Source organism: Alligator sinensis, unplaced genomic scaffold (genome assembly GCF_000455745.1).
Source record: "Alligator sinensis unplaced genomic scaffold, ASM45574v1 scaffold374_1, whole genome shotgun sequence".
Lineage (NCBI taxonomy): Eukaryota > Metazoa > Chordata > Crocodylia > Alligatoridae > Alligator > Alligator sinensis.
This window is the reverse complement of record NW_005842383.1, coordinates 1,182,341-1,196,378: the sequence shown is the minus strand read 5'-3', so window position 1 is coordinate 1,196,378 and position 14,038 is coordinate 1,182,341. Positions and strand designations below refer to the sequence as shown.

General features: G+C 45.4%; 1 protein-coding gene across 1 annotated transcript in view; it reads right to left on the bottom strand.

The window, feature by feature from the left end:
• Positions 1-14,038, bottom strand: part of GLUD1 (glutamate dehydrogenase 1) — a 68,555-nt gene that overhangs the window by 21,151 nt on the left and 33,366 nt on the right. The window contains exon 3 of the mRNA XM_006029512.3: positions 2,414-2,494. Within this exon, the coding sequence (XP_006029574.3) occupies positions 2,414-2,494 (81 nt within the window). The remainder of the gene's footprint in view (positions 1-2,413; positions 2,495-14,038) is intronic.

The following is a 14,038-nucleotide window of genomic DNA, read 5'->3' as shown; positions in this document are numbered from 1 at the left end:
CGGATTGGGCTAGAGTTCACGAGTCTAGAACTCTTGTCCGCCTCTTTCCTTTTTCTTCTCTGTAACTGCAACTGAAGCAAGCTTTCCAGCCTACACCACTGCCATCTCGGTGTAAGTAAACAATCTTTTAAACTACCGATACGCGTCCGTGCCTAATTCCAGAGCAAAAGCCATCCCTCTCCGCCCCCGCGTGCCCGGGCTGCTGGCCACAGCCTGCGTGCAGCGCGAAAAAGGGCTCGGGGCGCGCCCGGCCCGCACACGGCAGATTTTATACAAAGGAGAATAGTATCTCAGATGATACCAAATTATGGGGCAAAATTAACACACCAGAGAGTAGGGAATGGATCCAGACAGACAGGTTGGAAAAATGGGCAGAACGAAATAGGATGCAGTTCAAAGACAAGTGTAAAGTGCTGCACCTGGGCAAAAAGAACCACCAACACACTTGCAGGCTAGGGGATGATCTTCTCAGCAGCACAAAGGGATCTTGGAGTCATAGTTGATTCCAAAGTGAAAAAGAGTCGTCAATGTGACAAAGTGATCAACAAGGTTAACTGCACTTTATTATGCATTAGCAGATGCATGATGAACAGGTCCAGGGAGGTGATGCTTCCCCTCTATGCGGCACTGGTCAGGCTACAGCTGGAGTACTGGGCACCTGTTGCAGAGCACTGAGGTACCCTGCTCCTAAAGAGGAGAAACTGCTAGGGAAAGGTCCCTAGCAGTGAATAAGGAGCCCAGCTGCAGGTCGCCAGGGCAGCCAGAGGAGGTCAGCTGACCAGAACGGGCAGGGCCTGGCTCCCTTATAAACCTAAAGAGCTAAGGCTAGAGGCAGTTCCCTGCCAGCAGTCAGAGAGGAGGGAGCTCCCTGAGCAAAGATGTGAGTAGAAGCCTGACCGCAGGTACAGCCCAAGCCGGGTAAAGGATGGCAGCCCTGGGATGTTTGAGCAACATGGTTTTAGCCAGGCGGCTTTAAGTTACGTTATAGCCTAGGGGCTTGTGTTTTGTTTTGCTGTTTATCACCGGTGGTTTGGGTGAGGCTATTGGGGGTTGGAGGAGGCCTCATAGGGGACTCACACTAGTGTGGGGACCCCAGCACCAGTGAGGGCACAGCATTTGGGGTACATAGACCCCAGCCTCAGAGAGGGGCAGTTGAGAAGCCCCAGAGAAGGGGGCATTGCTGAGAAGCCCCAGGGCAGGCGTGGTGAGCCTCGGAGAAGGGGAGTAGCATTGCGGTGAGTCGTGAAGGGCAGCGCTACTGAGAAGGCCCCAGGGGAGGGGGCAGCGCTACTGAGAAGGCTCCAGGGGAGGGGGCGGCAGTATTGAGGAGCGCCCTGAGAGACGGCAGCAGTATTGAGGAGCACCTGGAGACGAGGCAGAAGCCCAGAGAAGGGGGCAGTTACTGAGAAGCCCCAGTGCGGGCCCCGGAGAGGGGGCGGCACTACTGAAGAGTCCTGGGGGCGGGGCTGAGAAGCCCAGTGCGGGTGTGGTGAGCCCCAGAGAGGGGGCAGTTGCTGAGAAACCCCAGAGAAGGGGGCATTACTGGGGAGCCCCAGAGAGGGGGCGGTGTGACTGAGGAGGCCCAGAGAGGACAAAAAGGGGCCAGATTGTAATTAGGATGGGACATAACATCTATTCCATCGGCAAGGTGTGGACTGCGGTGTAGGGGAGGAAACAAAGCCGCAGATAGCGCCCCCTGGGAGTGGGGCAGTACAAGGGCAGCCTCCCGCTAATTAACACCAATTAATCAATTAACAACAAGGCACAGCAGGCGAGTAGGCAGGCAGTTGCCCCAGGAACAGGTGTGCGGGCCACGTTTAGGTCGGCCCAGAGCGGATACCTGTTACAGCACCACACTTCAAAAGGGATGCAGAGAATCTTGAGAGGGTTCAGAGAAGGGCCACTCATACAGTCAGACCTGCAAGCAAGGCCCTATGAGGAGAGACTGAGGGACCTAGATCTCTTCAGTCTTCGCAAGAGAAGGCTGAGAGGTAATATTGTGGTTGCCTATCAGCTCATCAGGGGAGGGCAGCACGGAATAGGAGATGCTCTATTTACTAAGGCACCCCCTGGAGTAACCAGGAACAATGGCCACAAATTGACAGAGAGCAGATTTAGGTTGGACATTAGAAAGAACTTCACAGTAAAGGTTACAGAATCTGGAATGGGCTTCCAAGGGAAGTGGTGCCCTCCCCTACCTTGGGTGTCTTCCAGAGGAGACTGGACAAGCACCTAGCTGGGGTCGTCTTACCCCAGCGCTCTTTCCTGCCCAGGACAGGGGGTCGGACTCGATAACCTACCTACCCTTCCAACCCTAATATCTATCAATCTAAACATTTAAAAAAATTAAATCACTCATATCTTAGTATGAAGTAAATCCAAGCTAATTCCAATGAAAAATAACATCACTTACCAACCACAGCACATTTGTATGTCATTAGAGATGCCAAAGCTTTCACTTCATCCACACTAACATCCATGCTGTAACGAATACCTGGGAGGAGGAAAAGGGATAAGAATTATGAAATGACTTTGTACACAGTAGCAATTTAAATTATAACTGGCAACTCTAGGCCACGAACCCATTTGCAAGCAAGCAGGTACCGTGCATCTCGTCTGTCAAGATGCCAGCAAAATGTACAACAGACTTGAGATAAAAAAATAATATTTGAGCAGAGAAAACATGGGATTCTCTTCTTTCATGTGAATAACAAACTTTCTGATAATAATAATTTTTCATGTTGTCTGTACTTTTGAGGGGACACTTACATGTCAAACACTTAACTTTGGCAAGAAAATAAATTATGTCCTTTGAAAGGACAAACAGTTATGGTAAATAACTCGCTGCACTGTTCGTTGTATGTAAGTTATAAAGCTGTCAGCATCCCACTAAATTCTTAAACTTTGCCACTCATTCACTACTTATGTAAGATCAAGTTATTGCAAGTAAGAGATTTTTACAGGAAGAGGGAAAGTAACACAAAACAGCATGTTAAACTTGCAGGCAGTTCAAAATGAGGTGAAAACTGATTACTCTGAGTATTTTAAGTACAAGAACATTAATCTTTCTTCAACTGATTGACTCTTAAGGCTTTTCTGGGAAACTATTGTGACATATCTCTGATAACTGGGGAGCATAAAGAGATTTAAAAACAAATTTAATGTGTCAATTTTATAGATCATTACCTGATGGCAGTAACAAAGTAAAGCTAACATTAACTTTTAGTCACCCCATCCTGAGGACAAAAAAGAGCTGGCTGGACATGTAGTTCAGTAACTGTGCAAGGTTAAGGATAGGTCCGGTCCACAAGGGTACTTAGATGCATGTGCTTTTGTTGATCTGGGCCTTTAGTATTGATAAATGAATGCACATAACAGCAAAAGGTTGCACACAGACAATATTAACTACTATCTAAATTCTTCCCACACTGCTGGACAGTCTTACTGGAAGGTTAGAATTTATTCTCCACCATAGTCCTAAAACACTTAGGAACAGGCCATGAATTGTGCCAACTTGTATACTGGTTGGCAGCAGGCTCAGAGTGTTCGTTAGAAATTAGAATAACGGTCCACATATGTTCTTATAGAGAGAAACATAAATCTAGGCCCTCAGAAGTGAAAGAGTAGTGCACATTATCCCAACTGATGCATTGATCTGCTAATGAAAGCCATTCCTGAATGCACTGGAAGTGATTCCAAGTCTACAAAGAAAATGAGTGCTGCTCTAAGCTGGAAGGCCAAAACTCTGTCTCTTACGTGAGCATACTGCTCAATAAGTCCAGCAGGCAGTTCAAGTCCGTCTGCACTGAGCAGAATTTGAATGTAGTGTTTTGTTTGAGAATGAATTAAGAGAGACTAATAGTATGTAGTTTTCCCATACTGAAGCAGTTTCTAAAATGGTAAATTTTGATACTTGAAATAACATCAGCAGTTTTAAACAGGAGATTTCACATTAGAAACTGGAGATGCAACACATTAGAAAAATAATGATTAAGCCTTGAGGTAGAACTCGCAAATTCTTGATCACTCCCTACACTGGCTTTAATCACTCAGTTTAAGGGAAGTGGAAGTAACCATACTCTCTTGACCGTACCTAACCTGGCATGAACCCTACGCCCAGTACGGGCTGTTCTGCCTGGGGCCAAACATTGCAGCTTCGTTCAGCTGACATGCCGTGACCGTGGGGCTCCCCTTCCAACCAGAGGCAGGCTAGAAGTGCCTGAAGCCTTACAGAATCCAGGCTTTTTTATAACCATACCATGACATCTCTGTTCCAGCTGCACTAGATTTACAAAGCATTTTTACTACCAATGTGGGCCACTAATATTTCTGCATGCACACAAAATGCTCTGTATTAGTAAATTTGGTCAAAGTCACAATAGATACTCTGTACCTCAGTAGAAGGATATAGTGCCCAGGAAATGCACTGTCCTTGTCCACAGGTGTTACAATTAGGTACAAGAATTCTGGACACACTTAGACAACAAAAAAGTCTTAGTCTCTAGAGGCAAAAAGAGAAATAGAAGCTAAATACGTGGCTTAGTTCAGTCTTTCCCCTTTTTCTGGCGGGCACAGCCAGAACCTGTTGATGTGAATTTTTCTAGGACCCATAATATACGAAAATAATAACATTTACTTTAGTTTAAAAATGTCCCATGTCTTGCAGGTCTTCTCAAAAACATCTTTAAAAAGTGTGTCATACTAACAGTCCCGTCAACTACCCACCAACACATCTCCCACTTACAACCACACACTACATACATAACCCATGTGTTGATGCTTATATGTCCATACCAAATTTATTTCTAGTGAGGTTTTTCAGCAACTAAGCTACTGCACACACTTTTTTGAAAGGGAAATTTCACTTTCAAAAGTTAAAAGCTCTATTTTTCTTACAGTTTCACTATTAGACCAAGAACTGAGCAAGAACTATTTCAACAGATCTCTCAGCATGTTAGGAACAAAGATTTCTTCTCTCTCTTCAGAAAAAGCAGAACTGCCTGTTTATAATTACTCTTTGTTTTACTCACTATTTAAATGTGGCCATTCTAACCAGAGATTCACCTGCTAAAAGTATTTAATATTGAAGTACTGGGCCTGAACTGTTAGATCGAATCTATTTGTCAACTGAACAGCTGAGAATAATAATATTTAGCTACAAGCATATTACAAAATATTCCTGAAAAGCATTTGAAATATTCAACAGAAATAAAATATTGCAACAGAAATAAAATATTGGCAGATCTGGAATAGCTAGAGCTTTTGATAGGGAAAACAGACAGGAAGTTTCACCCTTGTGTTGAACAGCTAAGACCAAACAGAAACATGCAGTTGAGAATTAATCATAGTCTCTACAGGAGGATGCACAAAGATTAAAAAAAACAACAACTTAATTTCTATTATATTAGGACTTCAATGCAAGCCAGTCTGACAGCTTCCTAATTTGGCAGGAGGGTCTAGTTTGGACTGGAAAACAGGAAGCGTTGTTGTGCCTCTGTAAAGCCCTTCTGGGACTACACATTCCAATTCTCATAACTTTACTCCAGTCTGAAATATATATAAATGTAAGTAAAAAAACAAAAACAAAAAAAAAAAACCCAACAAGCCTGCTGACCTTAAAAGTCAGTTAATTCATAGGTAGTAAAAGTTATTATGTACAAGCTGCACACCCATTTTATGCTTTTTGAGTTTCTAAATCCTATTATTTTTCACAAAATAAAACTTTAGAAATCTGAGACAAACTTGGACAAAACAGTTGTTTCTAATGAAAGCCTCCAGTTACAGGATGACTCACTAGCATGGAAAATACTTTCCACTAGAAGAGACTCACATATTCTTGTTTAGGTTGAGAATTTTCTCTTTCTACCACACCCAAAATAAATTAAGCCACACTTCACAGAATAAGAAAGTTCTCTTCCCTTCTATATATTAGGTAACAGCAGCCTTTTAATTTTTTTTAAAATTTAGATTCAGCTTTTAGACATTAGTATTTAAATTATACAAAGTAGTAACTACCTGTAAGACTTTTGGGTTTTCTGGCATATTTGGTGTCAATGGAGCTATTTTGCTCAAACTATAGAGCAAGATTCAGTCTGTACCCAGCCTAGGTCAGAAGGGATATGAAAAGAAAAATTTTATAGGGCTGCATGCTCCCAGGTCCTCAGAGAAAAGGCTTTGATTTTAAGAGAAAAAAAAAAATCAAAACTTAGCTGCAGATACTAGACAAGTGGGTACAGCTTATAGAGTTAAGAATATTGATATATATTTGCTTAAGGGGGAAACCCCCCTCAAAACAGAATTGAGACACTAACAGTCTAACTTTCATATGTAAAGAAAAATTAGTTTTTGCACTATACCTAACAACCGGGAAACATTTTATTAAATGCATCCATCTGCAAAACTGATAGATTCAGAATATGTCCAAGGGCCTTGCATTTGATTATTGCAGAGTATGATCTATAACTTAAAAACTCTTCCATCTACTGTACTCCATGTACTTGGATAAACAGAAATCTCATGAACAAATAGAGCCTTTCTAGTTACCACAGTAACACTTCTCAGCAAAACATTCAGTCCACTAGCACCCCTGCTTTAAACATATTCTAAAGCTCAGCTGGTTTGGCATGAGATCACCACAACTTGAACTATCCTTGCCTTTGTAAATCATCCACATCAGTTTCAGGGTTTTGTTTTCAACAATGACACCTCTCCCTCTCCCTTTCACCTTCATTAAGCCAGCACATGGTGTATCTGTTCTGTGCACTTTTGCAAAATACTTATGGACTATCTTGATCATACAGCTGTTGATAGAATGCAGTCCATGATTCTGACTTTCGTTCCTGAAAATTCACGTTTTTAAATTCACCTTAGCAACAGTTGCTTGAATGCTGCAATACTTCTGTAGGCTACTGACTTGGAGAGCCAGCCCAAGGATTGGCAAGAAAATCCCAATACTGAATCCAGCCCTTTTCTCTCCAGACCTTTTATTGGTTTCACCAGCAATTTTCACTTAGCCCTCCACTATAAACAACTCGGAGTAAATCAAGTCCTGCATTTTGATGCATAGGCCTCCTTACCACAGTCGTCCTGCTCCTGGCAGCCATTCTCTAGGACCCCTCTAAATTGTCAGGCTGGAAGTTTCTACTGAGCCTGTGTCTAACACAGGGGGGGAAAAAAAAAAAAGTTTCCTACATCTTTCCTCTTAGGGGGTACTGTTCCTACTCAGGCAGTCACCTGAGCCCCTTTCCTGCTGGCTCTGATAATATCCTATAACAGACTCAAAAACCTATTCTGAAAGAGGTCTGTTTCAAAACATGGGCTGACCCCCCAGGGCCTTGAAGTAGATCACTTTACAGATCCATTTAAGCCAGGAGTGCTCAAACCTCAGCCTGGGAAGCCCTGTGATCCAGCCTGTGGGGCTCTCCAAGGCTAGGTATAGAAGTCCAAAAAGCCAGAGGCAGAATCAATCTAAGTTCTGTGGTTTTCTGTAAGCAGCATAGTTTACCACACACACTCACCTGGGGGGGAGTCTTAGATTGAATTCTGCCATTTTTAAACCAGTCTGTGCACGCCAAATTTGTTCTGTTACAGGTACAGACTGGTTTCCTATCACTTATACCAGTAAAAGAGTAATGTATGTACCTGGCCCAAGGGTATGAAAATTTAGTAGGGGATGAGCTGTGGCAATTAACGCAGCCACCACTTCCCCACCACCAAATATTGAAGCCTCATAGGCTAGATGGCATGGCCCTGCATGTGTGATCCCACTAGCAGACTCAGGGCTGGGATTGGGGCCCAATCTGGTGCACACGGGGCTGCAGTAGTGGGTCCGATCTGGTGTGGGGAACTGGGGCCTGATTCAGCACACACCAGATCAGGCCCCTTGACTGGATTCAGCCTGCGGATTTACTCCATCAGCTCCGTGCTGGTGGCGACTGAGTGCGCACCTCAGAGTGGACAGCAGGGTACTGCAGCTTGCCCTGAGGTGCCCGTGCAGTCGTCAATAGCACAGAGCTGAAGCCGGAGCTGTGAAGCTCAGCACAGCTGTTTACAGCCTGCCCACTGCTTACTGCCGCTGCCCAGAGCCCAGGCTGGCTACAAACAGCTGCACCGGGGCTCTGGAACCCTGCTATCACCTGTGTGCTGGAAGCAGGGGAGAGACCAGGGCCGCGCTGCCTCAGGCCTCTCCCGCACCGCCCGCTTCAACGCATGGGTACATGCACTGGTACAGAGCTGATGCTGGAGCTTGGACCCCAGTATAGCTGTTTGTAGCCTCCCAGCTGCAGCCAGCCCCGGCTCTGGGTAGCTGCTGCCAGCCAGGAGCCCTGGCTGCTCCCAGCAAGCAGCTGGGACGCTGGAAGGCCTGCTGGGAGCAGCCTGGGCTCCGTAGCTGGCAGCAGCTACCCAGAGCCGGGGCTGGCTGTGGTGTGCTGAGCAAAATGGCCTCGCATGCCATGCTTGGCACGCATGCCGGGGGTTGCCGACCCCTGCCCTAGCAGGATATTCAAACCCAGCCTTTTTTGCCCATGGGGCACAACCTGACACATTTTCACAACACACTTACCAGATGTTGTACAAAGGATCAATCCTCAACCAGGAACCAGAGAAGGCTCCATTAAATGCATTATAAATGCCCAGCGGTTGAAACATTCCTCTGGAAAGTGGGAGGGACATTTTCAAATCTTCACTCCATCTAATGAAGAAGTGACCCACACCCAGGTTTCCTGCTCTCTAGCTGAGCAATATGGGCAATGTGTCTAGTTTTTTCTATGGGCAATTTTGGCTGAGCAATATGGGCAATGTGTCTAGTTTTTTGCAAGCAAGTCACATGGGTCCAGATCACAAACTCTAAGGAGAGGGTGAATAGCAGATAACCCAAACAGTGTTGGTGCTTCTCACAAGCCCAGAGTTGGGATGTAAATAACAATGAAGTACCCGTTTAAATTCCACCAATGTTATTGGTTAATTTGCTAATCAATAACAAATATCTACCAGGGACTAGCCTCCAATTATACTCACTTGTTTTACAGGTGGCAGAAGTGGGCTGGGAAACCCCTTGCCTACTGCTGCTGTCTGCAGCTTTACAGGGCAGTGGCAGGGCCCGCTGCTGCTTGCAGCCAGGTCTGGTCCCTGGGCAGCTGTACATTGGCGGAAGCAGCGGGCTGAGAAAGGGACTCGCCTGCTGCTGCCACCTGTGGCTTTATGGAGCTGTGGTGTGCCTTGCTGCTGCTACCTGCACCTGTCCCTGGTCCGGGGGCAGCCATGCAATAGTGGTAGCAGCAGGGTGGGAAAACTCCTCACCTGCTACTCCTGATGGTGTGTGGCTGCCCGGAGGCTGGGGCCAGCTGCAGCCACAGGTGGCAGCAGAAGGCTGGGAAAGCCCCTCACCCACTGCTGCCAATGGTGCATGGCTGCTCAGGGGCCAGGGCTGCAAGCAGCTATACTGGGGTCTACAGAGCCCTGGCCTGCCTCACTATTGGCATCAGGGTCATGCATGCCTCTGACAGATGGCAGGGAAGTTGCAAGGGACCTGATCTTGTGGCAGTGCAGCTCCAACCCCTAGTGCAACTATTTGCAGCCTTTCCATTGCTCACTGTAAGCAGCCTGGGCCTGCCCAGAGCCCAGGCCATCTGTGACAGGCAGCCAGGAGGCTGTAAGCAGCTGCCAGAGGCTGCCAGTGGCAGATGCATATACATCTTGGAGAGGACAATGGGGAAGGGGCTGGGGCTGCACTGCCACAATAGCTTCCCACCTTACTTGCTACTAGTCCCTCCTGCCTGCCCAGCTGCATTCAGGGGCATGGCGCTGCTTCCCTTCCCCAGACTTCTAAAGACTGCTCCCTGCTCCACGTTAAATGATAACCAATAAGGTATTACCAGTTATCAATATGTGAACAGTTAAATGTTTAACCGTTCACATCCCTAACCCAGAGCTAGGTTTCTAAGTATACAAGGCTTAGACCTTGTTCCTCTCCTTGGCAATTTTTATCGGCTGCCTTAGTCAGGTTCCTACTCACACCGCTAATTTTTGAGAACTGCATTTTCAGGTCTCCAATTCTCTCCATTCATTGCATAGAAAGCCTAAGTGTCTAATTTGGTGTTAGTTTACTGGGCAGCAAGATACCTAGGCACTATAGTAATTAATTCAAGTCTTGTGTGTTTATCCTTGTGTGTCCAGAAAAGTACCATAACCATGAGCTTTTGTTTGATATACTAGAACAGATTAACTGGTTACTCTAAAGTGACCTTTTCAGAATGAATAGTAATTTTCTGACCAGTCAAAAGCTTAGCCATGCAGCCTCCCATCCTAAGGCTGTTGCTTAATGCTGATTAATCATCTGCAAAAGGGGTAAACAGGAAGATGGCAGATTGCAGATGACAAAGCTTTAATTGCTTATGACCAGAACAAATTCCAGAGGATCCTAATAAAGACAGATGGGCAAGCAATGCTACAGAATAAAACTGTGGACAAATATAAACATATGGTAACAGTGAAATAACGGCTTGGGGTACAGGACTAGATGGACCAAAGATCTATTTCATTATAGCAATCTGTGTCCTTTGAGAAGCTACTTACTACTTCATTCAAGGGCAAAACATTCATGCAGAGGTATAAATTCAACTTAATCCTTGCCAGACAGCAGAGGGACAGCTTTTAATAAAGGCCATACTAAGATTCATTTGAATAAGCAGTACCTGTCTAAGTGCAAAGAACATGACACTTTTTTTACATCAGCAACCAAGGGTATCTTACTGGCAATCATGCGTAGCTCATTAATGTGTACTCTTGGCATAATCTGTTGCTGTAGTAAGGACTAAGCAAACTTTTACTTCACAAGTATTAGCACAATGTACAGAGAACTTGATGTAGCATATTTAACCCTTGCCTCTTTGGTCCGAATGTCAGAAAAGAGACTAGAGAATGGTTATTGTCACAACCCAAGAGTGTGATTTTTGTTTGTGTGCGCTTCGGCACTGCTAAATTATTTCCCGCTACTAGGAGCTTTCTTTGCAGGGTGCATTTCTTAGTTGCAAAAAGAGAAATGCACGGTGCAAGGAGTTCCCGCCATTCGTATGCAGATTTGTGTCCCACTATTGGCCAGTTCTAAATTATTCCCACGTGGCGGCTAGCGATTGGCTTGCTAGCCGTATAAGAGGCTTGAGCGGTTTCCGCCCAAGTTGGAGAACTCCGAGGAGAACCCCGCAAGGGAGGACTCCACAACCATCTGGAGGAGGAGGAGGGCTTCACATCTTGTGAAGATCTCTAAGCGCTGCGGAGCCTATCGAACCCAGCGTATACCTCAAGGCTATAGGGGTCTGATCAGCCTCTCGCCTCTCCCCATTGCCGCCTGATCCCTCGACGTACCCTTCCCTGCGCGCAAGTTCCATGGAGCCTAGCAAACTTCGTGTGAGTGTATTCAGAGCTCTTTGCTTCAAGTTACTTTCTTCGGTTGACATGACGGGCTCACGGTTCAGAGCTTTCAACCGGATGGGCTAGAAGGTTCACAGGAAGGAACTCTAGTCCGCCTCTCTTCTTTTCTGTCTGTAACTGCAACTCAAGCAAGTTTTCCTGCCTGTACCACGACCATCTTCGGTGTAAGTAAAATAATCTTAAATCAACCACTAAGTGTCCGTGCCTAATTCTAGCGTGCCGCCTGCCTTCCCCGACCTGGCGTGTCCGGGCTGCTGGCCACAGCCCGCTGCGCGAAAAAACCCTCGAGGGCCTCGGACCGCTCCCGGCCCGCACAGTTATAATACGAGTCACCAAAGCAATGCACCCATGCAAGCCTAAGGTGCACTTAACAAGGTATTTCCAGTTGAGATCAGGAACTATTAATGAATGCATTCATTACCTGGAATACTATGTACAATTCCAGTCTCCGTGTTCAAAGAAAAGATTAATTCAACTTCAGACAAGTGCAGAGACTGACTACAGAACAGGGGTCGGCAACCCCCGGCACACATGTCAGAGTGTGGTGCCTCTGGGGGGATGGCAGGGAAGGAGCTAGGCCTGCGCTGCCAAAAACAAGGATCAGGCCCCTCACGGCTCTCTCACCGTCCACCCCTGGTATGCCAACATCTTCCAAGTAGAGGGTGCAGGTGTTTTTGGCACTTTGCCCAAAAACACTGCCAACCCCTGTACTAGAATGATCAAGGGAGTGGAGAGCCTTGAAACCTAGAAAAACAAAAGCTCAAAAGGGATATGATTCTTATCTTTGCATCTAGAAATATATTAAGAGGCAAGCACCTGAAAGGATTCAGAAAAGAACTGAATTAGTTATGAAAGGGATCATGACACTGTTGCCTGCAAAAAAAAGGGACCAGACTCAACCCAAGAAGTCCCTTACAGTCCTCTGTCCTGGTTTTCCAATTCTTCAAATCTGATATTTTTAATAGCCCCAAAGAAGATGCGTCAAACCTATGAAACTAAGATGGTATGTAGCTTGCGGGCCAAACCCAGCCCGCAGAGCTCCTCATGGGTTGGGAAATTTAATGGCAGGGGAGCAGTGGCAATACTGCCACCTGTTTGCTGCCAAAATGTCAAGCTTCATGGGGTGGGTCTGAGCTGCGCCACAAGACCCCTTCCCTTCAGTCTGCCAGGTTGAGGCTGAGCAGCACCCCTTCCTCCCCATGGGGCTGGGCCACACCTCCATCCCTTCTCCCTACCCTACAGGGCCAGATTAGGGCTAGCCCAAGCCTCCTTCCACCACATGGCTAGATTGGCACATTTTATATTCTGCAATTTGTTAAAGATAGCATGGACACAGTTCAAAGATTCCTCAAGTTTACTCCTCTATCCCTATGGGAATAAATTCTATCCATGTAGCCATGTCCACACATGAAGTTTTACTGATTTTAACTACTTCGGTATAGTTACAGTACACGCTGTATATGCAAAGAAGACTCACTGGTCTGAACTACTGTGATTGTGTATAAGTGACTGCTACCAGTGACAGATCCAACATTAGCAGCAGTTTTAGTGTCCCCTGTAGGGGTGCTGTTGGGGGAGAAAACAACAGTAGGAAGCAGAAAGTAAATGTGGAGGAATGAATGCCTAGTTATTTTAGTAAGAAGCCGACCAATGTGCAGACAGGAAGGAGAACAGAAACAGAAAACACAAAAGAGGGGGAGACATGAAAGCTTTTTTCAGCAAAAATAGTTCCTTCTGAGAGTCTGCCAAGCAGCACCACATAGGAAACAATATTAAGAAATATCAATCTCCAAGATAAATACTAGGACATGGAAATGTATTCACTGCTGATCATTACTTCTTTACATTCATACTTCAAGATTTTTGAAAAGCTGAAACCTCATGGCAGAGATACAAAATGCAAGGTGTATGCCAGAAGCTGGCAGAACTCATTTCCCCTGGAATTATAAACCAGGTTTGCTATATCAATTTTAAACCATTAAAAGCAGGCATTATACATCAGTGATTCCCACCCTTTTTAGACTCGGGGCACTCCTTGGAAAATGCCAGTCTTAGTATTCACTCTTTTTTTTGTCTTCAGAAAAATAGAGCAGTTTTTTCTGTTGCAAAGAACTCAGAAAGACCACAACCATGGATTTGAAAACTCTAGGTTTATCTTGTGAATCATGTTTGTAAACCTAACAGTACTAACACTGTGTAGTACCCTGAGACATCCTTAAAAGACACCCCAGGATTCCATAGCACCCGGGTTGAGAATCACTGGTGTAGACAGAGGCCAAAGATTCTCAACTCCGTGATAAATTTACTTTATGAATTACAGCACCCTAAACATCTACAATCCCCTGACTACTACACACAACTCCAAATATGCTGCACAGCTATGCAGAAGAACTTCAGAGAAAATTAGAAATCATCTACTTCACCTACTCTACTCCAAAAGAGACCAACTCAGGAAGGAAATCGTCATACACTACAACAACTTAAAAGATAGAAATCCATGCATGTTCCCTGACAATATACAGCAGATACAAAGAGACTACGAAAAACTTTCTACAGCATTCATCCTACATAAAAAGAAGAAATGGAACAAATTACTCCAAGAACAAGC